Raw genomic sequence first — 27,314 nt, forward strand, 5'->3', positions numbered from 1 at the left:
ATAACCGTTTTGGTCGTATAAACACAGGGAAATTAACAGGATTTCACTTTCCTGTGATATCCAAGAAAGGACGTACCCGATGGTGGCTGTACGCGATGCTCGGTCCGCGCGGGATCCCGAGCAGGGGGCTGTTTTGTACCTCAGATGAAAAGGGGATCGGGAGGGCACCGTGCGGACAGTTCCCGGCCCGAACCCGGCACCCGGTCCGGACCTCCGCCGCCCCCTGGCCCGCCATGTGTCACAGGTCGATGCATTCGCCCTCGAGCGAGCTCCGCGGACGGAAGACGCGAGGCTCTTTGTCTCTCCTGAGCTCTCGCGGAGAGGCCGAGCGGGCGGCGCCGCTCCGGGGCGATCTCGGCCCCCGTCCCGCTGGGTCCGGGCCCCCCCACGCCCCGCGTCTCCCGGTAACAGCGCGGGGCGGACGGGTCGCGTGCGCCAATCGGCGCGCGGCAAGATGGCGGCGGCGGGAAGTGCGGCTGGGTTGGACGACGGGCGGGCGGGCGGCGTAGGGCCCGGCCGGGCTCCGCAGCCGGTGGCGTCCGGCATGGAGCGCGGCGGGAGCAGCCAGCTGGACCCCGGCTTCTCGCAGCAGGACACGCCCCTCCTCATCGTGGAAGACTCGCAGCCCCAGGGCGCGGAGGAGGACGCGGAGAGCGCTTGGCTCGGCGTGCTGGCCCGCCGGCTGCCGGCCCGGAGTAGCCCGAGCCCCGTGCTGGTGAGCGCCCGGCGTGGTGGTGGCAGTACCACCCGCCCTTGCCCGGCCCGGCCCGGCTCTGACGCGGCCCCCGCCTCTGTCTTCCAGGACATCGTCCGCGGTCCTGCTGGCAGCCGGGCGCCGCGGGAACGACTCGCAGGTAAGGGCGGGCGCGGGGTCATGGCGGGTCCGGGTACCGCGGTCGCGCTGACGGCGGTGTGCTTGCAGAGCCCATGGAGAACCCGGCCCGCCCGAGCGCCTCTGCACCGCGGGGCTGCGCAGCGGAGGAGTCTGCAGTGCCCGACCGGGAGAACAGGTACGTGGGGTGGGCCATGGCGGCTCTCGGCCGCCGCCTCTCTGGCCTGCTGAGATCTCTCTCGTGCTGAGGACAGGCCGAGAAGGCGGGCTCGGTGGTGTAGCGGCCGTGCTCGGCCCCGGCCAGGATGTGCGGTGCGGAGGGCTTGGAGCGCCTGGTCGGTGCCAAGTGACCCCTCGGAACACGAGCCGCGGGAAGGCGGCCTGCAGGAACCCCAGCGCGACGTTAGCGAGTCTCTCTGTTGCAGTGCCCTTGGAAAGGCCGGGGAACGAAGTGAAGGTGATGTTGAGGACTGTGCTTCTTCGCCGTATGTAGAAGGTAACTTACCCATTTCAGGTCGGTTTTTTTGGGTTTTGGGAATCGGATCGACCGTCTGCAGTTTTTCAGTTGAACTGACTCATCTCACCAGGGTAATTGTGCCCGTAGTAATAGGTCAGAAATTAGCATCCTTTTCTGAAAGTTTATTTGTATGCTTTGGTGTTTGAAAAAAAGAAAAAAAAAGAGGTTGGTTTATTATTGTTAGAATGGATCTTCAAGATTGAAGGTGTTTTAGAAGAAGCAGGGATGCATTGTGATGGTTAGGAAATGGAGCCTTATTATGAACTGGCATAATGGTCGTTGTCATCAGACACAGGCTGTGTATTATCATGATTATTTTCTCTTCGTGGAATGAAAGTCTGCTGCAGTTCCTAATGGCATTACATAAACCCTTGCTGATTAATACAGATTTTTGAGTTAATGGCCATTGCCCTCTTCTGAGACCATATTTTAATTAGTACAGCTGAGTTCAGATCAGTTAGTTTATTCAGAGTTTCAACAATAGCCTACATACTTTGCATGTTAGAGGGTATATCTTTTGCCCTTGTAAAAGTGATAGATGGCTCTTGATTTTTTCTTTTTGGTATGTATGTTTGTAATGGATGTCTGGTGTTAGATACAGGCATGTCACAGCTCCAGTTTGGAGTTCTAGAACTGTCGCAGAGCCAGGACTTTGAGAGTGACTTGGTGTCCAAAGAGGGAGATGCTGGGCATCCGCCCCACTCTGGGCCCGCTGTCCTTTCTTCCAGACTTGTTAAGAATGAGTCTAAATATGGTAAGTGAAAATGATCATAGATGTCTTCTTGCTACTGTGTGGATTTTATCTGGTTTCTTTAAATTATAAATGTTACGGTTTTTTGACAGGAAATATGGTGTTAGTAGTTTTCAAAAATGAGCTCACAGCTCACTGATAGTTGCAAAGAATTTTGCCCCCTCTTTCCTTTGGACTAATTAATTTGTTTTCTTGTACCTATCCAGGTGCTATCATTGATTCTTTCACTTATCTTTCCTAATCGGTTTCCAAAATATTTAGACAATCCAATACTGAATTCCCTCCCTGGTAAAAACCTCATCCTGTTTTTTTTTTTTTTTTTTTTTCTTCTTGTTATCATAGATAGTTAAAAATTAATTTTTTTCAATATAAGGCTTGCCTTGGTATTTGTGTAAATTACAGACCTACATTTTTTTATTTGTATATTAATCCAGGTATTTTTCTTTTATCTCTCTTCCTAGAACTCTGTGCGGACAACATAGAAACTGACTCCAGCACAGAAGCACATACCGCTTTGGAAAGCCAGGCAGAGAAGTCTGAAAGGTAAAGCAGTCTGTTTTCTTTGTAGGTTGTTTGCTGTAGGCACACAGTTTGTGGTAATTGGGAGTGGGGCTGCGGCTGAGCCTCATCCCTGGTGGGTACAGCTGTGAAAAGCTGGTGAGTGGCATTGACAGCAATGAGCCATGGAGTGCCCAGGTGTGCTGACCAATCACCAAAGGGAACAGAGGGCACACAGGTACAATGCATGAACATGAGGGGTATGAAGGGTTGGGCTAAAGACTAAGAAGAGCAGATGCTTGAAGCCTTTTGAAGTGGTATGGTGTTACTTTGTACAGGTTGAGGCTTTCTGAAATTGTATGAGGATATGCTGCGTATTGTGGCTGTCTCAACTGTGATATATGCTGCAACAGTTTGTGGACATTCTAGAAGGTGATTTGTGCCTTTTGTTGCTAGATTTTTAGATGTGGGAGAGGGTTCAAGGCAAAAGAGAAAGGGAAAGATTGTACACTGCTGAGACCTTTTTGCAGCAGTGCTGACTAAGGCGTGCTCTCAGCATTCCTCGGTGAGAAAAGATGTGATGTCAAACTCCTAAACACAAAGATATTGATAGGTTTGTTTTTAAGGGCAAGTTCGCTGCATAATAAAATATGCCAGTAATTTTCCTAAAATGGTATGACTGGACTATACTAGAAGCAATAACTTTTGTGACTTAAAATGAATTATCTTGAAATAACTTAATCACTGTAGCATAGGCTTTGGCTGCACAGGAGAAATCTGGAGGCTAAGTGGTGGGTATTTCAGGATGCTTTTGCGTATTTGCTATTGTAAGCTTTGTTTTAACTCTTTTTAAGTGTGAAACTTCAGTTTGTTGAATAGTATTTATTCTATCTGGTATAAAACATATATAATATTTAGCTCGTCTTGTACTGTTGTATTCTGCTGCAAAATAACGTTAAGGAGGTGAAGTGAAATTCCTAGAATCTGCATTGAATAGAAGTCAGTTGAACAATCTGTATTTCATTTAAGCATTGCTTAGATTGGTAGAAAATGTAAAAAAACTATTCTGAAAGTATAACTTATCAAGGATGAAAATGCTGCTTTCAGGAGAAGTTGGTCTTCCTTCTTCTGTCCTTTTTTTCCCGTGTTATACATGAGGGAATGCCTTCTACCTGTTACCGATAGATTTTCTTTACAATGTTGTGGTCTTCATATTTTGAATTTCTCAGGTCAAAGACTGTGTCTTGCATTTTCAGAACTCTGCAGGAAGCAGAAGAGCATACCAGAAGGAAAATGCCTGTCAGTGGTGCCAGTAAAACTGAGGAATCCCTTGGCTCTGGTCATGAGGAGTCAGATATCTTGTCAACTCAGGAAGAGATGTTTCCTGAGAATCATGCAACAGGTAACAACAGACAAGCAGAACCAAAATGTCCATCCCAGAGATAGTCATAAACATCATACCTACTTGATCTTCACAGACATTTAGTGTTTTAGGGTGTAGAGTGCTGTGAGTATTTTTCATGTGATCTCAATAAAATTGAGAACACTTTGGAAATGAAAGGCCACAGCCTCATTCACTATAGTATGGAACAATACCTAAATGTCACTTCCTGTTAGAATGGTTACTGGCTTGTTAAATACATTTAATTTCCTTTCTTTCTGTGCCCTTTGAAGAGCAAAACCAAAACCCAACTTTTACCCTCTTCTGAAACTAATGATGCTCTGCCTTTGTAATGACACACCAGCGTGGATAAGTAGTGTAGGCAAACTTCTGCCCAATGGTGTCTGATCTTGTGAATGAACCTTCTATGTCCAGAAGATTCAGCAACAACCTTCTCCTCACGCTGAGTCAGTGGTCAGTGCAAGGTGTCTTTTCTTACAAGAACCTTGCCTATATTTGTATTGTAGTGCTGGATCAGGTGTGCCGATATAGGAGCCATTGGGGATTTTTTTAAAATTCCCAGGTGGGAAGACTTGTACAGTCTAAAATCTGTTCAGATTTTTCCTTTTTCATCTGAACTATTTTGTCCTCACGTTTCACATACTGAACTGTGATGTGCAGTCCTTCACCAGCTCTAAAAATCAGCTTGTCGTTGCCTATCTGAAAAGGAGCTGTGCAATAGCATGAGTTTAATTCCTTGGAATTTTCTAATCACTGGGGGTTTTGACCGTCTTTCTGTCTTTGTTTCCTTTTGTTCAAAGCCACTGCAGGGAGTGGCTGTCCGATAACCAGGGTGGAAGACCGAAGTTCTCTGGCATGCACCCCTGCTCGCAGTCTGCAAGTCCTGCAGCTCTCTGGACAGGCATTCCTTGTACAGGAGGGTGATTCCACGTAAGTGAAAAATGCCCAAGCTCTTTTCAAGAATTTCATTGCAGTAGTGCATTCCCCCTACTCTCTTCATTATTCAAGGACTTGTGCTTGATTTTAAGCAATCGGTGTTTTAATTTTGCACTGTGAGAGGAGCATGGCCTTATTTTGCGGTGAAATGAACTAATGGTGGCCATGTGATCCCTGACTGTTGTTAGTCTCTTACTGGTGAACACCTAACACTCACCTTTCATGAGAAGAGTTGTATTGTGGCAAGCTAGAGCTTGATAAGAGAACTTAATGCATTTTTTAGTGAGGTGTGGTTTTCATTTCCTTTTGGTCTGCAGTGTCTCTTCAGGCCTAGTTACTCCTCCTCCTGTTTCCTTTGGACCCAATGCCCTTGTCCCCAGCAGTCCTACTGAACAGGGGAAAGCAGAAGGTAATGTTTTTCTGCATACTGTCATTGTGTTTTCTGCACTGGTTTAGTCAGAGCTTGTAGCCTTTTCAAAATCTGTTAAAATTATGTTTAAAGAATAAAGCAGGACTGAGAACAGTGAAGGGGTAGATGAAGGGAGATCTGTATTTGTGACTCTGTTTATGATTCTCTGTATTCTCTATCTGCTGTTGATAAATCCTGCAGAGCTATCGTAATTAAATTAGTACTGTTGAATAGTGCCCCTTCATTTGAAAGATAGGAAATGCTTTGTATGGCATACAGATTTCTGCTGGCAATTATCTTCTTTAGGAACAAGCCATTCTTGCTACAGGCAGAAATGTGTATTAAGTCTATACTGTTAGGGCAGTAGGAAGGACAGATAAGAATTGCATCATAATAGGTTATTTTACCTTAATATAGACAACTTCCACAATATTTGTAAAACCTTTCATGTGCTACAAGTGTGTATCCTAAATTGTGATGCATTAAGAGAAGTTATTCCATACAATACGTTGGTTGTTAAGTATTTTCTCTAAGCACACATTTACCATCAAGGATAAGATATCCATCCCTGCAGGCTTCTAGTATGATACAAAATCAAATATTCCTTTCTGAGAGATTACGGTCACAGAATGTGAAATGCTGTTAGAACAGATATTTTATTAGCTGGGGTCTGAATTTAGTTGCATTTTAATAAAGATAGCAAAAGGAAAAGAAATATCTCAGAAAAATGCTTTTTTAATGAGTTTCAGACACTTTTTTCTAATTGTAGAAGTTCTAGACCTGTAGCAAAATAGTCATATGAATTTGTAACAAAACACTTGCTTCCTCCTTTGAAAGTAGGAATACAGATGTTTTTGTTGATTTTTTTTTTCCTTACAAAAAGAATGCTGCTGGAGACAAGATTTTACAAAGTTGAATACACCACTGAAGACAAATTTTTTAAAATGATGTTGAAAACTTAGATGTAACACAAGAATTTAGTGCTAATGTCTTTTCTGCTCTTTCAAACAAGATGAACAGATGGATATATCTATCCCTGGCGATGGAAGAGAACTGATGCAAAAGCAGAGAGGAGATATGCTGGTGGAGATGGCCCTCGCTTGTATCCCTCCAAGACCTCTTGTTCAGCCACAGGCTTCAACTCCAGTGTCCCAGAGTGCCCCAAACTTCTTTCCCGGATCTTTACCTGTACCATCACAACCAGAGTTCTCTCATGTAAGGGTTCATGTGTATGGCTTTTCTGAGGTTTTTATATGGCTGATGCAGAAGATGTGTTTGAGGCAACCTCTGTTCTTTTATGTTGAGCTTCCCTACTAACTTCCCACCAGTTGCAGTTATATGTTAGTCATACTGTGTGGCAGTTTTTCCTGCAGAGAAAATGCAGAGTAGCTTAAGAGGGCATAGTGAGTTACAGAACATAGAAGCTGTTGTCTTAGACTGTGCTGCCTTCTTATGCTGAACTGGCCATCCTGCAAAAATTGCATCATAAATTAGTTTTTCATTGGGCAAGACCTTAGTATCTTTTTTTTTGTGGAGAAAGGGAAGCTGTTCCATAATAAATAATTTTTATTCTACAAGGCTGGAATTTATTTACTGCATTTCTCAAGTTGCTTATTCTTGCTGTTGTTTCCTTTGTGCATTTTGATTCTGGAAATTATAACTGTTAAAAAGGATTTAACAGACAGTTTGTGGGTTTATACCTTAATATTATGAATGTCATGAACTTGCTAGAAATCTTACTAGTTGAAGTAGTGCTTCTCAGCTGAAAACAGCATTCATGTTAATATAATAGATATCACAGAGAATCTTTCCAAAACCCTTGGTTGTTCGAGTAAAAATAGCTACTAATTTGCCATATTTGCCCTGTATTTTGTGATTTGGTAGTGAAAGATACCAAGGTTTGTATCTGACTTTGCCAAAGATGTACTAAATAGTAATGTGTGGTGATAATTTTTCTCAGCAGGAACAGATCAATCATGGCTCTCCTAAATGTGTGCAAAAAAAAAGTTTTGGGTGTTTTTGTTTTCATGGCTTGTTTTTTAATCTGTAGTTTTGTGCTAAACTTGCTGTGATCCATAATTCAGTGTAATTTTTTAGGAATAATAAACCAGCAATCCTACTTGGGGTGCCCTAATACTCCATGTCTCACTTTTTTCATTTTAGGATATCTTCGTTCCAACTCAGAGCCCAGAGAAGAAGCATGAAGGAGAAGAAAAAACTGCTGGTTTAACCTCTTTATACTTACCAGGAGATCTCTCTAGATCCACAGATGCTTTGTCAAAGATATCTACAGATGACTCTGTGTCACAGCCTCCTGAGTCCTGTAAACTGATGCTCTCTGCAAGTGCATGTAGCCAGCCCATGAATACAGTTGTCAGTTCAGGCTCTCTGAGCACAGGCCAAGACAGTGAGACCACACAGGTAGAGAGGATTCCTGAATGCAAGGCCTCAGACTCAAGACTCTGTTCTGTGGAGAATGATAATATAAAACTAAAAGTGAATGCAGCTGATCAAGCACCCTCTGAAAACTGTGAAAAAACAAAAAAGGAGGATGTAGAGACTGCAGGAATGCCTGTAGGACAGTTTGTTAGTGCAGGTGTTGCAGGAGATGGGCCATTAGCCTCTACAGTTCATCGGGAGATTGAGTCTATTTCTGGAAGTCAGGCTGTTGCAGATCAGTCTGGTGTGCCTGAGATTTTGTCATATGCTCAAGAGACTTCCAAACCTGAGGCAGTTCCTGAGACTCAGTGTGAAGAACAAGAAGAAAAACTGCAAGTAAAAGAGAAGCAAATAAAGGAAGACAGGTCTCTTGTTAATATAACACTTTCTCATAGCTCTATTCTTGAAAGGGAAGGACAGTGTCATGAAGATACAGAAGTGAATGATTCTTGTAAAAATAGCAAAAATGTAGCCCAGGAATTAGAAAAGGTTGGACCAGAATGTCAGGGAAAAGAAGCTTTGAAAGGTTGTACTTTTGATGCTGGGGAGGCAAAGAACATGGATAAACTGTCTACTAACATGGCAAAGCTCAATGAAGTTTTAGCTAAGCCTTCTGTAGGGAAGTTACTGGAGCAGCGCGATTTGCTTCCAAAGTTAAAGAGTGATGTCCAATCGGAAGTGGCATTGTGTGCCAAAAACAATCCCGATGGTTCAGAATTGGGACAGGTAATGATAATAAGCAATCAGCCATCACTTCAAGAGAGAGGGCTTGAAACACACGTGGTTCAGCACAAGAATCCAATACCAAAGAATATGGAGGCTACTGTTCTGACAAGGAATCTGGAGCAAGAAGGGCAAATGCAACCACAGGAGAAGGCAACTTCTAAATCCCCCAGTCCTTCCAGTGGTAAGTGAATTTAGGTTAGTAGTTCACAGGTGTATATTTTGAATAATGTCAAGGACAGCTGTATACAATCCTCAGTGTTTTCAGGGAGCACTGCTATTGGATGCAAGTTGAGCAGCACTATACCTTACTGTGTTATATGCAGAACATGACTTTGCTGTTTTCCCCTGTGGTGTAATTCTTGTTCCTGACTCTCACTACTTTATGGTAAAAATGCAGGGCAGCTTGAGGAACTGAAAATGCTGTGACTGTAGCAATGTTCTGGGGTTTTTGTGACTTCTCCCCCACTCAAGAAGCAACACCAGCAGGCCCCTTGAAAGGAATAGGGTGTGTGGTAGTCAGTACTTTCCATCTTGTAGGTCTCCTTATTTTCTTTTTCCTTTTCTTCATTCTCAGAGGAGAACTTTCTTTGTGAGGGTGTACAGAGCAGCTTTGAGCTAGAAGCTAATATAGCAAATTTTTCTTGAGATTTTTTTTTTTTTAAAGTAGAATGGCTTTTCACTCACATGCAAACTGTGGCTCAGCAGGTATTGTCATGACCCATTGAAATCATTTAACATGCTATGTGTCATTATACAAGATGTGGGATACTGCACCTGTTTTGTTTGTGCCTCTTAGCTGACTTCATCTTTAAACACAGTTCTCTAGCCCTTAAATGAGAATGAACAAAGAATGACTTCAGTGTCAGAATATGTATTTCCCCCCGCTATGAAGTCTGTTAGGAAAAGGGAAAGACTGTAGGACCTCAAATGTTATTTAATGTTAAGTTGAATGATGAAGTTTTTGCTTACAGTATTCTTGATTTCCTTTAACTGAAAGAAGAAAAAATAGTTTTACTATATAGAAAATAATGCTTTGAGGGGATCTAGTCAAAATACTGGTCAGGAAGTTCAAAGGTATTCTGACTCCATTGCATTTTGTGATTAAAGATGAACTTTTCTGTGAACGAGTCCACGGCATTGGGACTGTATGTTTTTTAAGACATTTTGGCATAGTCAGGAGAACAGTACTGGTCTTCAAACTTAAGAAGAGTATGGGTTTTATGAAATACAACAATAAGTTTGGCAGTACACTGCTGAAATGATGATAAAGATAAATAGCTGTAGTTACATAACAAGGCTAAATGTCAGGTTCCACTTCAGTATTGCCTTTCACATTTTCACAATCCAAAATTTCCTTTTTAAGAGAGCATAAACAAAATTGTGTTTGACTTTGGGTAATATTTCACCTCTCATACTGTACTCAAAATGTTTTGGTTTTTTTCTTAGACAAATCTAAATGCAATTTAGACACATCACAGTTGGCTGGGTTTACTTTTGAAAGAGAGCTATAAGCCATTGTTTGAAGAAAATGAATTCCAAAATTAATGCTTGTTTGTGCTTTGTGCATTTGTATTACACTAAAGGGCTGATTGGTGTTCAATCAGGAGAGAGTTCAGGCTTTTGACCTACTCTACATAATTGCCTTCAGACTTGTGAAACATGGTGGAAAAGTATGTAGAGTGGTATTTGCTCTCCTGCCATCACTTAATCCTTAAGATATGAAGAGCTGTAGAGCATCCCTCTACTCTTAAAGCAGCTTTGTTATCGTAATAATTATTTTCATAATAAATATTTTAGGAGTCTAATCCTTTATCAACAAATTATGAAGCATAAATCAATAAGCACAAACTTTGGGTGGGGGCTTGCCAGGGGTACGCTCTGTCCCTTCATCCAGGTCACTGATGAGTAAGTTGAGGCTGGACCCTGCAGTGACCCCTGGGGACACCACTAGCTAACAGACCTTCCAGCTAGATTCTGCACCACTGATCACAGCCCTCTGAGCTCTGCCATTCAGCCAGTTCTCAACTGACCTTGCTGTCCATTCAGCCAAACCACACTTCTTCCTGGGCTTACCTATATGGGTGTTTTGGGAGACAATTTCAAAAATCCTCCTGAAGGCAGCGTAGACACCATGCACTGCTCTCTTCTCATCTACCCAGCTAGTCATTCCATCACTAAAGGTAATCTGGTTGGTCAAGCGTGGCTGCCCCTTGGTCAATCTGTGCTGACTACTGATAACCTCCTCCATGTGCTTGATGATGACAACCAGGATTATTTGTTCCATCTTTCCATGGACAGAGGCACAACAGTGGTCTGTAGTTCACTGAATCCTCCTTCTTGCCCCTTTTGAAGATTTGAATGCCGCTGGCTTTCTTTCTGTCCTGAGGCATCTCTTGTGCTCCATGACCTTTCAAAGAAGAGGGAGCATGGCTTTGCAGTAACATCTGCCAGCTCCCATAGCACTCATGGGCGCATCCTATCAGGGCCCATATGGGTGGTTGGGGGTGTCAGATTTGTTTAAATGATCTCTAACCTGATCCTCCTTGACTGGGGGGAAGCCTTCCTTTCTCTATACTTTCTCTCTTGCCTCCAGGATTTGGGTTTCCATGGCACTGGCCCTATTAGTAAAGACTGAAGCAAAGCAGGTATTCAGTAACTCTATCTTCTCTGCATTCATCATCACCATGGCACCCACCTCGCTGAGCAGTATTTTCCTTAGGCTTCCTTTTGCTACTGATGTTTTTGAAGAAACCCTTCTTGTTGTCTTTGACATCCCTTGCCATATTCAATGCCAAATGGACCTAAATCTGTTACAGGCTGATGGTCATAAGAACATAAGGAAAGTTTATTACTCTTGATTAACTGTTTTCATTGATAGAACAGTTGAGACTGTAATGTGAATGAAAGCATTTAAGCTTTTAGGCGAGGCATTCACATTTTTTTTTTCAATTCTTGTGAAAGCTTGTTTGTATTCTCTTTCATGGTAGCCCTTGGTGTAGTAATTAGATTATGCTGTTGGTCATCACCTGTGCTGGTGATAATTTCATAAATTCTTTTGATCATTTGTTACTAGCCTGCCAAATGAGGATTTATAGGTTAGAAGGGATTGTGGTAGCTAAATCAACATTCAATGGAGTTGCTTCAGTTTTTAAATAAAACATTTTTTAAATGGAGACACGCTCTAGGCCACGATACAACAGACATTCATAAGCTGTTCACAAGGAGGGGCGGTTTGCCTTCCAATGTGTGAGTACCATTGTGCTAGAAGGTACCTACCCACTGTAAAAGTACAGTGAAGTTCTTGGGTTGGTCTTCAGGATGTTGTGGTTGCTCAACCATGTCTTTAAAGCTTGTGACAGGCAGAGAGATGATAGTTTTCAAACAGATGATACATAATTGTTTGCTGATGGGGCATTTCTCTATGAGAGGATTATGCAAATTACTTCTCTATAACATTGAAAGTTTGCAAATAAATACATGGGATGAGGCAAAAGGAAAGAGCATTTTACTAGGTTTTTGATTTATTTGTTAAATCCTGCAACATCTGCACATAGTAAATCTACCAAGGCATGGTTTCCCTAATGGGATAGGCCACCTCAGCCATCATTCTAAGTATGTTTTAGGTTATCAGTTCAGTAGCTCTGCCAGTTCATTTCTGTCCTAACCTTCGTTTGTTTTTGACCTCATTTCCCTCTTCTTTGGAAAATCCTGAGCATCTCTGAAGCAAAGCTGCATTCTTTAGAAGTCCTGATCATGTCAGGATATATAGTATCCCTTTTTTCTAGCACCTGGGAACAGCTGCATCCAGTTGACCAGTCTAGATTTTCACTGAGAGAGATTTTCCACATAAAATTTGAGGAATATCAGTTAGAGCAGCTGTTCAGGGGGGTTTTGTAGAGCACCTCTGTTATGCTTTTCCCTATTTCCACAGCACAGTGAATCTGTGCTTTTGATATTTGAACTAAAGTAGACCCTTGAAATTACTAATTCTGGTGCTCTGTGTCTTTTAGGAACCCCGTTTCATTTTACTTTGCCAAAGGAGGGTGATGTCATTCAGTCCTTAACTAGCATAACACCACCTCTTACTGGCCATCTCAAAATGGGACCCAGGAGACACAGCACACCAATTGGTGAGTTTGACCCAAGTGGCTCTGTTCTGCAATGAAAGCCTGGAAGCTTTTGATTCTTGGTGCAGGATGTATTAGGATAACTCAAACCTACCTTGGCAAAAAAACATTGCTACATTGCCATTCTGTGGGGAGGGCTTATCCCTTTCCCCACAGTTTCCATGTTTTCTCAGTCTCTAGTGAAGGTGTTTGCTCCCTGAGTACATGGTGGTACAGAGCATGTCTTCCTTGCATGTGGACCTCACTGTGGTCCTGCATACAACTCCATTAAAGAATGTAAAAGAGCCTTCTGAGTAGCAGAAGAGCTTAGACTACAAGAAGATTGCTTACAGTATTCATCATCTTTTATCAGGACTTTCTCTGCTAGGTTCACAAAACAGCACCCTGCAAGTGCTAGATGAAAAGAAGTCTGTTCTGCTTGGGTAGTAATAAATTATTCTGTCACAAACTATGGATAATACCTGTGCTACAGAATTTTCATGGTTCAGATCTCTAGAAAGGAGTTTCCACTACTGCAGCATTACGAATAATGCATGCAGTGAAGTGTCTTCAAACAAAAACTAGGACCTCAACCCCAGCAATGAGAATGACAGTAGCTGCTTCTTGTTTCTTGTTTTTGCTTTTCTGTTTTCAGTGGATGATACTTGTCCAGACAGCACTATAGCAACCAGTGATGTTACAGCAGAGGGCACAATGGGGACCAACAATGTCACTGTGGAAAGTGCAGTGGTATCAGCAGATGTGTCAGAAGTCTATGAGAAAGGAGAGTCTGGTGTGGTTCCTGAGTCGGATGCAAAACTTTCTCTGCGAATGAACCTTGTTACCCCTGTGAATGATGGGAGTGAGGAGTCCTTGCCATTCAGCTTGGAAAGTAAGAGAATGAAACCTGAAGTGTATGGGTCCTACTGGATCTCAGCCCTAACTCAAAACCTGTCTGTGGCATTCCCCAAGACAGTCTCTGAGTCCCTGTAATTTTTCTCATTTTTCTTTTTGGGCAGTGTCACTTAAATTTGTTTCTCTGTTTCTGCAATGCTCTAAGCAAGGATGAAGTGAGAGGAGAGGCCTCTGTTGTAAGGAAAGGTATTTCCAGCAGACTACAAATTGTGATGTATAGTGGCAATGGTACTCAGGACAGAAAGTGAAGTTTGATTGTGTTGGGTGGGAAAATACATACATACACACACACACACACACACACACACACACACATATATACATATATATATATATATATAAAAGAAAACATAATCATAGGATTGTTTGGATTGGAAGGGACCTTAGAGATCACTTAGTCCCAACACCCCCTGCCATGGGCAGGGACACTTTCCACTAGGCTGGGTTGCTCCAAGCCCTATCCAGCCTGGCCTTGGACACTTCCAGAGTTGGGGCAGCTGCAGCTTCTCCAGGCAGCATGTGAAAGTGCATCACCACCCTCACAAGGAAGAATTTCTTCCTAACATCTAACCTGAATCTCTTGTCCTTTAATTTAAAACTGTTTCCCCTTGTCCCATTGCTATCTGCCCATAGAAAAAGTATTTCCCTTTTTTTTTTTTTTTTTTTTTTTTTAAATAAGCCCCCTTTTAAGAACTGAAAGGCCACAATGAGGTGTTTCTGGAGCCTTCTCTTCTCCAGGCTGAACAAGCCCAGCTTTCTCAGCCTGTCTCTGTAGGAGGGATTCTCCAGTTCATCTCATCATATTTGTTGCTTCCTCTGCACCTGTCCATAATCTGGAAAAAAATGTTTGACAGGATTTTAACCAGAAGAGTGACATTCAGTCTAATAGTCTAAAACTTGTAGAAACTTAGGTCTGTTCTGAGAAGTTGGACGGGGAAGTCTGGGCACCCTTTGTCCAGTGTTACTCAGCCTCTCTTCACTGAGCGTATGGAGCTAGGAAAGGTTGGGAGAGTCTTTTTGGATTATGCCAAAATCATCCTTCCCTTCCTTCTTGTTTCAGAGCCTGCAGCCAGTGATGGAAAAGATGGATCCTCTGCTGCTGCTGAGGCTGCTGCGAGGTAACTGGGCTTCTTGCTGGGCAGAGTTAATACAAAGGTCGGGGTAGATCCTTTTTCCACATATTGTCAGCTGCAAGGGAAAAAAAATTAGGAGACACAGAAGCAAGGAACATTCTAGCAGTAGATGTGATATTAACTCTTTAGCTCTTGCAGCAGGTTTTAATTACATAGGCAAAATAGGAACCCCACTTGTTTGTTCATTATGGGCTCTGTGGTTCCTACTAATTTCAGCGTTTTGCCTCCATTTGATTGTAGTCAAAGCCAGAAATTCATGTCTTGTGCAGTCCAGAATGCAAGTCTGCTTTATCCATCTCTTAAAATCCAAATACTTGGGTTTCTGCAATTTTCTGCAAAGAATCTCTGAGAAGTTCTGAAAGAGAATTGTCTTTTTGGTATAAACCTGATAGAAACATAATCAGTTCATGGATATACAAAAATCACAGATTAACATTTTGACCAAAACATTGTGTTATTCCCTTGGTCTTTTGATTTGTATGTGTCTATCTTAACTCACATTTAATGTCTAGCATTGCTTGATTTAGCTTGCAGGAAGTAATGTTTGTAAATACTAACAGGAATCTCAGTAGGAAGATGGTGACCTATAGTAATCCGAGTGAAGAATAGTGGTTTGAAGTAGTGAGAAAACATAGGAATAAATTCAGTATCTCTTGGTATAGGATTGCTTGCTAGATGGTATCATGCCTCAATGCTGAGGATGAGTGATAGTCATTTCTCACTGGTTGAGGATGGGATTACCTTTGTAGGTATGGGATGAATATGAGCTCTCAGGGTCTGCTTTATGACTGTCATTCCCAGTATTTTTGCGGTGCCATGAAATTCCTGAGAAGTAAGCCATAAAGGGTCTAACTGTGTCCCCTGGTGGGTACCAGAGGCAGTACATGCTGAAACTCTTGATGGTGATGCACTTTTCCACATGACGGTTTCCAGAATTGTTCCATTGCCCTTGGCTGTTAGGGTGTCTTCAGAAATGACAGAAATGCTTGTGCAATTGCAGCTTCATTCTTGATCTTTGAGACAGATCATATCAATCATTCTGTGGCTGTGTAGGTCAACAAGCTCAATACTCTTTGTTCTCACAAGGAGCTAGAGAATTCTTGTTTTGCTGTATGAGGGTTTTTCTCACTTCCTGATGCATTTTTGTTTGTTTGTCTTAAATCTGCACTGCTAGCTCCCAGAAAGCATCATCTGTGTTCAGTCGTGTCTGTGAAGTTCATCGAGAGGATGAAGCCAGAGGTCATGGTCTTTCCACTTCTCCGTTTAGGTAACTCCTCACAGTCTTTGCCTGCCAGTCCTGGTTGGATTTATGTCCAGATATGTGTTTTCTACATCAAAGAAATTGTGCTAAGCCATTTTCTTTGGGTGACTTAGAAGGTTGGGGACAATGGGGTAAGTACACTAAATCTGTTTGTGTCTCACATGGTTGTCAGGCTTACCTTTAGACTGAGCAGTCATGTGATTCCAAATATGCTTCAGTGAAGTCTTTAGGTTTGAGAAAATTGAGATCATATTTAAGGCTGTTTAAATACCGTTTCTGTCTCCTCTTCTAAGATCTTCTGACCAGTTTTGTTTGTTTGTTGTTGCTGCTGCTATTGTCCCCTTCCAAAGGACTGTACAGCTGCATACGTTACGGTGAGGACGGTGCTGCCTGGAGAACTAGAAGTAGAAAACTGCTTCTTTAGTGTTTTCCAGTCTGTCTTTTGATGGGACAGTGAGGTATTGGTCTATGTAGAAAGAGTAACCTGCGTTTCAACAGTTACATTAAAGACCATAATGAATAGGGAGTTCCAGCGCTGGGCAAGGCACAGCCAGAAGGGAAGACAGTCACTCCTCAAAATCCTCAAGTACCCAAGGGAAGCCAAATACACACTTCTAGTTGGGCTCAGTATAGTGTCCTATATGCTACCTGGCAGAGGAAGTACTTCTGGCAGAGCAGACAAATTCTAATGAAAACATTAAACAGCATTCGTGTTTATGCTGCAGGGTCTTCTTGCTACATGTGATTATCAGTTTCAAGCCAATCAAACATTGGAAGAGCCTGAAGTAACTTCAAGATGACCTGCTTCTGGAAAGTTGCATAGTTGGTGCCTAATGTGTGGAGTGTAGCAAGAAAACTTGTAGTTCAGAAAGCACTTAGTTCTGTACAGTGTCAGCCATACGTTTTACCACCCTGTGTATCACTTGAAAAGTGTTGAAAGTCTCTTTTATTATTATTTGAACTCTCTGAGCTCTGTGCAATTGTAAGAAGCAATTGAGTGACTTCCAGAGTGGGGGCTTTTTAATACTGTTTTCACTTGAGTGGCAGCATATTGGTTGTCTTGTTTTCTTAATCAATAGTTTTGATCTGTGCGTAACTGGTTTGCAGGGGGGATCTGTTCATTCTTCCTGGCACACAAGAAGATGCTGAATTACATACCAATCCCAGTGATTGGCAGTACCAGCAACAGAAGGCAGACAGCAGTGGTGGACAGAGCCTAATTGCTCAGAGGATGCAGCAGGACTGCCATCAACAATCTTCTGGTGCAGAGGATGGAGAGCCTATGGAGACTGATGTTGTAAGCACTCAGGCAGAAGATGGGAGAAGAATGCAGAGAAAACAAAGTAAGGCTGTTCAAATTGATCAAAGTCAAGAGAGGTGGGAAAACATCAAGAATAAAGGGGTGCAAACTACATCAGACTGTCTTTTTACCCCAACAACTGTTACAACAGCAACACAAACATCAGAAGAAATCTGTAGACAGGTGGAAATGGGAACCAGTATGTCTGGGCAAAAACCTGGGCAACAAGATGTGAACATTCAAACCGACGAGAGTGGGGAAAAGGTTGTCGACACCTCTGGAGATGACACGGACTCTTTGCGCAGTCAGGTGGGATGAGGGCTGCTTTAGGACAGTAAAGTGTCCTTTCAGCCAGTAGATTCATTAACAGTTGGTTCTCTATTGAAAAAAGGCCAAGGACAACTTTAAAATGTTAATGTCACAAGCTGTCCTGAATCCACTGCTAAGGTAGCAATACTCACTGGACAGCATACATTTGGGAAGTAAATGTCTCCATATGTATTTTCTGGAAAAAATGTGACAAGTTTTGATTGGTTGGTTGATTGCTTTTGTTTGGGATTGGGCTTTTTATCAACAGAAAGACTAGAAAAATTATTTTTTACTAAACCTGATTTAAGACTAATGTGTCCAGTGGGAAATAGGGGATTAACAGGGCCATAAAAGGACAGTGCAAGATTGATGTGATACACTTGAGAGTCTACTCAATCAAAGAGTATCGGAAGCCACGCTAAACAAGTTTGCTGTTTCCTCCTTGGACTGTTGTGATTTCCCTTCCTCTATTTGTCAGCAAAATGTGTTCAGTTCTCCTTTGTTTAGGGTCTCCTGTGTTGTTGCAATAATTTGTAACAAGATGCTTAAAGGTTCCCTACTCCCGTACTTTAACGTGGCGTGAAGAAACTGTACTGCAGAGGTAGCCCTACTCAGAAATAGTTTGCTTTTTGTCGTGGTCTGTTTTGGTTTTAGTGTATCCTCTTTATTACAGGGAGAGGAGGAATTTAACCTTCTTCACCCACCCAAAGGCCAAGTTCAGCGTCGCCACATGCGAACCATTCGAGAAGTGCGCACTGTTGTTACACGTGTTATAACAGATGTTTACTACATCAATGGTGCAGAGGTGGAACGAAAGGTAGTTGAGGTAAGTTCCTGTTTTTGTGGTTAAATGGAATGAGATATTGGCTGAAAAATAGAAGGAGTTAAACTGAGAATGCGTTATGACTGCAGGAAGCAAGTTGAATGAACAAATCTGTGTGCTGTGATGACAGGGCTTTCTTCATGAGCAGACTTGCAAGCGGTTTACGGCAAAAGCTGTGGTTGTGATGCTGGTATACTTCATGCCATGTGTTCTCAGGACGCATTCAAGTCCCAAAGAACTCAACAAAAGACTTAACTATGTGCATCCAATTATTTTAAAAGTCTTGGAGTTTTGGCAGAATAGAAATACTTCAGAATGAGCAGAAATTCTATTAGTAAATAAAAATCACTTCTGTAAAATTGAACTACGTAAGATAGTTTAGCCTGTTTTGCAGTTCAATGTCATTTTTAACCACAGTCTTTTGAGTCCTGTATACCAGATTCTGTAAGAGGTCTTCAAAAGTCAACTTAAAGCTGAGGAACAAACCAGCCTTTTATTAGTACGCTTGTGTTGTAGTATGTACATTCATTAATTGGAAAGCCTTTAGAGAATCATGAAAGATAGCTGAGAAATGCTGATTTGATGGACACAGTAATCACATCAGCCTGCTAGCAATAAAATGTTATTGCTGTTCTATAAAGGTAAATAACCTGAAAGTCTTGTGCTGTGTAGTCACAATGAGTAATGAAACATAAAGGATAAATTAGTTCAATACTTTTACAACTGATACTACACACAAAATTCCTTATTGTAACATAAAAAGGAAGAATTGAGTGTCCTGAAATATATTTACATAGTTTCTGTAATCACAATCATATAACCATTTCCGCTTTACCTACCAACACTTGATATCACTGTTCTCTAGATGCATGTTTTTATATTCATAAAGCTTTAGTAACTCCAGATGACAAGCTGTCTGAAACTGATCTTGGAATAAGCAACCAAAAGCTCCTAGCGTCTCATGTATTTGTTGCAGTCTCACACACTAGAGGGGTGGGAATTACTCAAAGCCAAACCAATTGGATACCAAGCCAAGCTCTGCCCTGTTGCTAAGGAAACTTCCCTGTCTGACCATCCAGGAGCCACTCTGGCAGTCACTGAGGCCCCTTCACAGTGGACAGCTCCAATGAGCTGATGGGTGCCCTGCTCGAGTCCCTACACACCCCACACTCACACAATCAGATCAGGTTTCCTCACTGACTTGGGAAACCCCAGGTTTCCCATGGCAGAGTCTCAGACATCTGGATCCTTAAAATAATTTAATCTTGTTGCAATAACTAAATAACAAAATAACAGCTTGAGCTGGTGCCTCCAAGGAGAGACCTCGAACAAAGGGCACCCTGGGCTTTTATACCCTTACAGTCTAAGCTGGAAAAATGTGGGAAAGTCACGGGGTCTTCTGTTGCTGCTGTGCCTCCAAGTGTCCAGGTCCCATGACCTTTTGCCTGGGGCTCTCACCCCCCAGAGCTCAGCATGCAGCTTGCACTTGCAGCCCTGTGCTACCTGCACTGAATGTATTCCTCAACACTACTGACTGAGTTCTTAATGTGACTTCTTGATACAGAGCAGCTGCAGGCCTGTAGTGAGAGATGCACTGTCTTCCATGGATTAGCCCAGACTGAAGTCTGTGTGGCTGTCATCAGCTTCATGAATGTGGTATCAGCTTGTCTGCACTTTGGACTGGTGATTGTAAAGTGTCTAGCACTTGCATCATCTTAGACAATCCTCTTTTTTGTTTATTTTAAGGAAACTGAGGAACCTGTAGTGGAGTGCCAGGAATGTGAGACTGACATGTCCCCATCTAGAACTGCAGGGGGCTCATCGCTGACCTCAGGGGACCTTGGTGATGTCAGCTCTTTCTCATCTAAGGCCTCAAGTCTCCACCGTACATCCAGTGGAGGAAGCAGTGGTCACTCTGCCACACACAGCAGCAGCAGCTCAGGGCAAGGAACAGGAGCTGTAAAAGGGAAAGTGCGTGGGACAGAAACCGGAGAATTTGCTTTGCCCATTGGCAGAGGCATCTTAGGAAAATTGAGGTAAGTGCAGAGTCTTGGGAAAAGAGGAAGAGATGTGTTGCAGAAATGAGCATCAGGCTTGAGAGTGTGAAGCAGGGTAGACCTAAATCAAAGGTTTTCTGAAAAAGATCTGGGTTGATGGACAGAATTAAGGAGGTAGTATTTGCTTTTGCATCTGCTCTTCCTAAAGGAGTAGCTTGTTTCTTTGTGAGGCATTACTTTGCAGTTTAGCAGCAAAGAGGCAAAATTCTGGAGATGTTGTGAGATGATCAAGGAAATGGGAGGATTCTAGTGAGATTGCCTCTCTTCTCAAAACAGTTAACTCATAAATTCTCTAGCCCTAGGAAAGGAGCTGGGCAGCCTGCATCGCCACTCAGAGTTAGCCAGACAGGAGCACTGCGTTGTGAGGAAGAGGAGGACTGTATGCCTGGCACTCGTCAGGCTGGCAGGGCACCAGTGACACCTCGTGGACGAGGAAGAAGAGGACGCCCGCCATCTCGAACAACAGGAACAAGGTACCCTGGAAAAAGGACACTGTAACTTTCATTTATTGCAAGAAAGAGGATAGGGAACTTCTGTCTTAATGTCCTAGAGAAAAAGGAGTACTGAGTATTTCAGAAGTTTCTGGTGATGTGATATATAGCAGCTGCAAGCACCTCACCCATGTATTTTATACTTAGTAATTGTTTTTTCAGATCCTTCTGGGAATGCTTTTTGTCTTTTTTTTTCCCCCCCCCCCCATATGGGACTGCTTTTTTCTACAGAGATTCAGCTGGACTGCCAGGTATGGAGGATCTCTCAAATACAGCATCACCTGAGGAGAAATCATTTACTCGTTCTGTTCGCCTGCCAGATGGAGGAGAGAAATCTGGCACTTCTGGCTTCTGTGCCTTACGTCGTAGTGACTCTCCAGAAATCCCATTTCAAGTGGTGACTGGTCCTTCGGACTGTGCAGGCTCATCCACTGGGAGCAGCTTTGTGGGCCTCAGGGTTGTAGCAAAGTGGTCCTCAAATGGGTTCTTTTATTCGGGGATGATTACCCGAGATGTTGGAGCAGGAAAGTACAAGCTGCTCTTTGATGACAGATATGAGCGTGATGTGCTAGGAAAAGATATTTTGCTCTGTGATCCTATCCCACTGGAGACAGAGGTGACCGCACTCTCTGAGGATGACTACTTCAGTGCAGGTAAGAGCAGTGCTTGAGTCTCATTCTTGGTTTTCTGAGTTGCTGAATGTGTGGGAAATGGCTGCTTGTTCCAGGAGGATGAGAAGCCTGGGTATGGTTGGCTAACAGCTGTTAGTTGCTGTCTTGTCAGGTGTGGTGAAGGGGCACCGGAAGGAGTCTGGAGAGCTATACTACTGCATTGAAAAGGAAGGCCAGAGGAAGTGGTACAAACGAATGGCTGTTATCCTGTCTCAAGAGCAAGGAAATAAGCTGCGGGAGCAATTTGGGCTAGGTCCTTATGAGCCTGTCACCCCCCTGACCAAAGCAGCTGACATCAGTCTTGGTAAGGAACGGTGCTGTTGAGCTGCTGACTGCTATTCTGTGTCTCGTGCCTTTGAGATAACTCTAGTGCCTGATCCGAATTGCCAATGTTCAAATGTTTCTGGGTATTCAGTGATGCTTTTCGTACTTTATAGTGAGATCTTTGAGATCTTTTTCTTGTTTGGCATCAGAGACTTAGTGGTATTGACTGGCTTGTGGAAAGTGGCCTGCTTCAAGGACAGTGATGCTTGCCATGCTTACATAAACTTGGTGGATGGGTGCTTTGATAATAAAGTCCCAGCAGTACTGGGAGGAAAATAGACAAGCAGGGTACAGGGCTTGGGAAGAAAGATATATTTTTTTCTTGCTTTCCTCTGTCAGAGGATGGTGGCATGTATTTTCTAAAGAAATTAAAGATTGAGTTCAGCCACTTCTGTACAGATAGGTAGGGTGAAATCTTGTGGAGTTTGATGACAGCCCATGACTAATCCCTGCATACTATATTGCAGATAACCTGGTGGAGGGGAAGAGGAAGCGACGTAGTACCCTTGGTTCTCCCAGCACTTCCAGCAGCAGCACAACTCCCACTCGTAAAGGGCAGGAGAGTCCACGTGTCCCACCAGTCTCGCTGTCTGGGAAAAGGAAGCTTCTTGCTTCTGAAGATGAACGATCCCCAGCTAAACGTGGCCGCAAGTCAGCAATGATAAAGCCTGGTAAGAACTTGAATTCATCTAGTTTTTTCCACACTGCTTTTTCTGTAATTATCTTTCCACTTTCCATAATTAAAAAGTAGATGAAATCCTTTTTTTTTTTTTTTTTCTTTCTACATAGTTTGAGGCTGATTCTCCCTGGATGCAATCAGCAGCCAGAGATTATTTTTAGCACAGTCTAAGTATTTACTTGCTGTCTTTTCAATTTTGCCTTTTGACTTTAATGTTGTGATTGGTCTCTCTTATCTCTTTAGTCAGTTGTGAAATCTGTTAAAGGGACCCCTCACAGCAGCCAATGTTGTTTCAGGATGTTGATAAGACTTGCAAACTTGTCCCATTAGTCCTTCATGTTTTGATTTGAAGATCCAGAAGAATAAAAGATCTCTACCTAGCCTAGTGTAATCGTAGCCCAATCCTGCCTCTCTGTGTCTCCTGCAGTAAAATAGCTGAGTTGAACAGATTCCTCAGGTAAGACATATCTTTGAAGACTCATGGTGCTTCTGCCTCTCTACAGGCACTGTGAGAGGTGGAGAGTTTGTAAGCACCTGTGAAGGTGTAGATGCTGCAGATCCCCCAGTACTGGAGGGTGACCATGGACCCTTGCCCCAAAATAAGACCCTCTTTTTGGGCTATGCCTTTCTTCTCACCATGGCAACACCAAGTGACAAAGTGATCAATCACCAGAAGCCATCAGATGGTCCCACTGGGAGCAGTGAGGAAGAAGAAGGTGAGGCAACTCTTACCCATTACATTTTCATGTGAAATGCTGTGTCTTTAGGAAAAATGCTGGATACTGTCTGATCAGACATTTGCGTGAGTACTTGTTTACCCTTTAGCTCTTTAATCCTTTGCAGAAATGACCTAAGATTCAGTCTCTGACTTAGCCAGCTTGCGGCCTAAGATGTGACAAACCTCAGTGATGATCATAGGCTTGTTCAGCAAGCTAAGAAAGGTGTGAAAATTAGTGAGATCAGCAGTGTCAGAATAGTATAATGTAAGAAGGAAGGTTTTGAGAGTTAAAGGATAGTGCTGGCAAGCATAGAACTTGAAAGAAAGCATGTATGGATTGCTCCAGTTAGCCTTTGCTGGTGTCATGTTTCATGCAGTCAAAGAAGTGACAAGGTGCTCACCTGGGTACTGGTGTGTTGTCCTTTCTTCTGCCTTTTTTTATTTTGTTTTCCTCTTTTTTTTTTTTCTTTTTTTGACTCTCAATGATTTTCTCTAAAAATTCTTGAGAGATTGGCTGGGATCCCTTATTGGAATGGAAGAGGACTTTGTAGACTAAGATGTAGGAATATAAGCAGATAGATTATAGTCAAAAATTGAACTTTCTGCTGTAGATTTTTTAGAGATGACTCCGTATGATAAACATTACATAGCACAACAGCTGCGAGCAGGAGCTGGCTATATCCTAGAAGACTTCAATGAAACCCAGGTAAGGGTTCACTTACTAATCTAGAACAACAGTCAAAGAATAGTTGAGGTTAGAAGGGATTTCTGTAGTTTATCTTGTCTAACTGCTCTGCTGAAAGTGGGTTCAAATACAGCAGATTGCTTAGGTCCTCGTCCAGTTGTGTTGTGAGTATCATCAAGGATGGAAACACCAAAGCCTCTCTGGGCAGCTTGATCCAATTAGAGGAAAAAAAAAAAAAGAATTTCTTATATTTCAGTTTGTAATTGTTGCTTCTTGTCCTTTGAGTGGGTAACACTGAGAAGAGCGTGGCTGCATCTTTTGTATACCCTTGTATCAGTCATGAATATGCATTAAAAAGACCACCCAGGCCTTCCCTTCTTGATCTCTAACAAGCTCAGCTCTCTCAGCCTCTTCTGGTATGTCAAGGTGCTCCAATGCCTAGGCCTCTTAGTGGTCCTTGGCTGGACCTGCTCCAGCATGTCTGGAGTTTTTGGTATACTGCAGAACTGCAGAATCTGGGAGTGGATGAAGTACTCCAGATGTGGTCTCACTGCAGGTGTGTGCCTTGGAACACTTAGAGGTAGAGCTCTTCACTTACCAGATCTACTTGGACAACTACTGTAATTTAGTGTGGCTTTTACTTTTTTTTTTTTTTTTTTTTTTTTTTTAAATAAAGAGGGTAAATTGCTTTTGGAACATCTTACTTGAGGAAGCAATCTTGTCTAGTGACTTACTGAGTCTCAGACTAAAAGGTAAATAATCTCTTGTCTGAACGGGAAGAGAGCTATGATACAAAAACTACTAGGCAGAGTTTTGCCTTTGAACTGCAGAGCTTGGAATAGGATATGATTAAACAGATTCTGAAATCAGTACTACCTTTATCTAATTTGCCTTTCGTATAATATGGCTGTGAAAATCAAGGTTTCAGTCATTTTCTTCTTTAGACTGTTTAGCATCAGGATAATTTCAAGGGTTTTTTTGCAAGCATTGTCTCCTGTTTACATGCCTTTTTTCCTCCCCTGAAGTGCAATGCGGCATACCAGTGTCTTTTAATTGCGGACCAGCATTGTCGAACTCAGAAATACTTGCTGTGCCTTGCCAGAGGGATCCCTTGTGTGTCTCATATCTGGGTCCATGATAGCTGTCATGCTAATCAGCTTCAAAATTATCGGAATTACCTTTTGCCAGCTGGATATAGCCTCCAGGAGCAAAAATTGCTAGAATGGTGAGTGCCAAATAATCATGATCTGAGATTCTTGGAGGGACCTGTTACACTTGGGAGGCTCTTGAATAGCTACAAATACTGAAGGTGACCTGAGTACTGCTCCCTATACTTTCCCTTCCATATAGGAACAGGACTTCCATCTCTTTCCTTGGATTTACAATGACCTCTAATACCAAGGTACGTTTGGGTGCCATATGCACAAAAAAGTGTCTCCTTGGAAGTAAGGAAGGCGTCAGTCTTCTCATGAAGAAGGCAGAATTCAGACAAGGCTTCCCACACCCTCGGCTAATTTCTCTAATTGCTCAGAAATTGATAAAGGAGAACAATACTATGTTAATTTCCTTTTCCCTTGATATGTTTTGAAGCTAGTGTCTGCATTTTCTATGGAGTCTAGTCCAGTAAGTCTGTTCTGAGATGACAGAGGTCAGACTCCTTAGGCAAGCTGAGGGGCAGACACAAATTTGTAGATAGCTTGTAGACTTTCGGGCAGGAGACTGAGGTCTTCCTGCTTAGCCCTGTTGAAGTGGAAGCAATTTGGATGTGCACAAAAAAAGTGGTTCAGGATTAGGAAGAGTTAGGCTTAACTTTGGATATAGGCTGCTGCACACATACCCCACCAACACTGTCTAGCTCTGTGTTAGTCTCTATAAACAAAGGATAGTCGCTCCAAGTACTTCAGGAAGGGTGGTAAGAGTGGGTCATTGTATGCAAGATACTCAAAAAACATACATGAGAGCAGATCAGGTGACTAGGCTACTGGATATTCTTACCAGTCTGCATTTCTCTTTACTCTGCAGGCACCCACGAGAAAACCCGTTCCATAACCTGAAGGTTCTCCTGGTGTCAGACCAGCAAGAGAACTTCCTGGATTTGTGGTCTGAAATTCTCATGACAGGGGGAGCAGCATCTGTTAAACAGCATTACTCGCATGCTCACAACAAAGGTACTCACTGGCCAGTTTCTTAGGGAATCCTATGCCACTGTGGTCTTCAGTATGGATTAAAACCATGTGGGATGGTTTACAAGGTTGTCTGTAAGCAGAAAGGAAGGCAAAGGGCAGACGCTCACTACTCAAATATAATCTGTATATAGATTACATCTAGGAGACCTGTCTTGCAGAGGAGAAGCTGCAGCAATTCAGACAAAAGCCATCAGCTTCCAGCCTATGTTGAAAGGGGGAAATTGGTCTCTCAAATTGTGCTTCCCTTGTCCTTCTGAACTGGGCTGTCTCTCCCTCTCCATATGTGATGTAGGCCCTAGCGCTCACAGCCTGAGGTCAGGACTCAGGGTCATGCCTATACTGTTGGCTACTGGTTTTCTCCTAATTCTTATCTGGACAAAAGGAATATTTCTTGTGAGGTGCAGCGCTGCTGTAGGGGTGTCTTAACTTTTACAAAGAGAATTCGCTGCCTAGGATTGAGAAGACATAAGAGTGATTCATAGTGGCAAAACACACTGATCTGCCAGGTTGGATGGGGCTTTGAAGCAACCTGATCCAGTGGAAGGTGCCCCCATTCTTGGCAGAGGGTGGAATGAGATGAGCTTTAAGGTCCCTCTCAAACCAAATAATTTAGCATTCCATGCTTCTATGATGTTCTGCTGCAGAGCAAAATCCTCTTTCTTCACCTGACAGATGTCTGTCTTTCCTCCTGTACAGATATTGCTTTGGGTGTTTATGATGTGGTGGTGACTGATTTTTCCTGCCCAGCTGGTGTCTTGAAGTGTGCAGAAGCTTTACGGCTGCCTGTTGTCTCACAAGAGTGGGTGATCCAGAGTCTTATTGCTGGGGAGAGAGTAGGCTACAAGCAGCATCCAAAATATAAACATGACTATGTCCCTCACTGAGTGAAACTCTGCCCTGCTGTCGAACTGTTGTGTTTGAAACAGGTTTTAAATGTTTGTGAATTGGGCAGTATGCATGGATTATTGTATATAGTTTTACCTGCTGGACTTTTATGATTAAATAAATGTTTGATCTCTTGTGGTATCTGCTGGTACTCCTCATTTATCTAAACTTATTCAGGGCAATGCCTTCAGGAAAGGAGTGCAGAGAAAAAAGAAATGCTTACATTTCTCCGAGCTGAATTTCACTAATATTCTGCTTTGA

At 42.8% G+C, this 27,314-nt stretch overlaps 1 protein-coding gene across 3 annotated transcripts; it reads left to right on the forward strand.

The window, feature by feature from the left end:
• Positions 1-80: 80 nt before the first annotated feature.
• TP53BP1 (tumor protein p53 binding protein 1) lies at positions 81-27,194 on the forward strand. Of its 3 annotated transcripts, none has more exons than XM_053988425.1 (27): positions 81-715; positions 803-854; positions 923-1,010; positions 1,258-1,328; positions 1,945-2,103; positions 2,562-2,643; positions 3,855-4,000; positions 4,801-4,930; positions 5,254-5,345; positions 6,358-6,560; positions 7,509-8,691; positions 12,521-12,640; positions 13,272-13,508; positions 14,592-14,649; positions 15,839-15,931; positions 17,033-17,534; positions 18,208-18,360; positions 20,104-20,393; positions 20,711-20,887; positions 21,137-21,558; positions 21,689-21,880; positions 22,368-22,571; positions 23,083-23,295; positions 23,909-24,003; positions 25,008-25,207; positions 26,005-26,150; positions 26,865-27,194. In XM_053988425.1, the coding sequence occupies exons 1-27, from the start codon at positions 455-457 to the stop codon at positions 27,050-27,052; spliced, it is 5,757 nt and encodes a 1,918-aa protein (XP_053844400.1). In that variant the 5' UTR covers positions 81-454; the 3' UTR covers positions 27,053-27,194. The 3 variants fall into 3 exon arrangements, with proteins under 3 accessions (XP_053844400.1, XP_053844402.1, XP_053844401.1); XM_053988427.1 differs by lacking the exon at positions 26,865-27,194 and adding an exon at positions 25,333-25,384 and having other exon boundaries at positions 26,005-26,129; XM_053988426.1 differs by lacking the exon at positions 12,521-12,640.
• The last annotated feature ends 120 nt before the right edge of the window (positions 27,195-27,314 follow it).

Source organism: Vidua macroura, chromosome 12 (assembly GCF_024509145.1).
Source record: "Vidua macroura isolate BioBank_ID:100142 chromosome 12, ASM2450914v1, whole genome shotgun sequence".
NCBI lineage: Eukaryota > Metazoa > Chordata > Aves > Passeriformes > Viduidae > Vidua > Vidua macroura.

Excerpts from the sequence above, each read along its gene's own strand:
- TP53BP1 (XM_053988425.1), top strand. The coding sequence starts at position 455 with ATGGCGGCGGCGGGAAGTGCGGCTGGGTTGGACGACGGGCGGGCGGGC. Across the intron at positions 855-922 it reads GCCGCGGGAACGACTCGCAG|AGCCCATGGAGAACCCGGCC; the intron begins GTAAGGGCGGGC and ends GTGTGCTTGCAG. Across the intron at positions 6,561-7,508 it reads CACAACCAGAGTTCTCTCAT|GATATCTTCGTTCCAACTCA; the intron begins GTAAGGGTTCAT and ends TTTTCATTTTAG.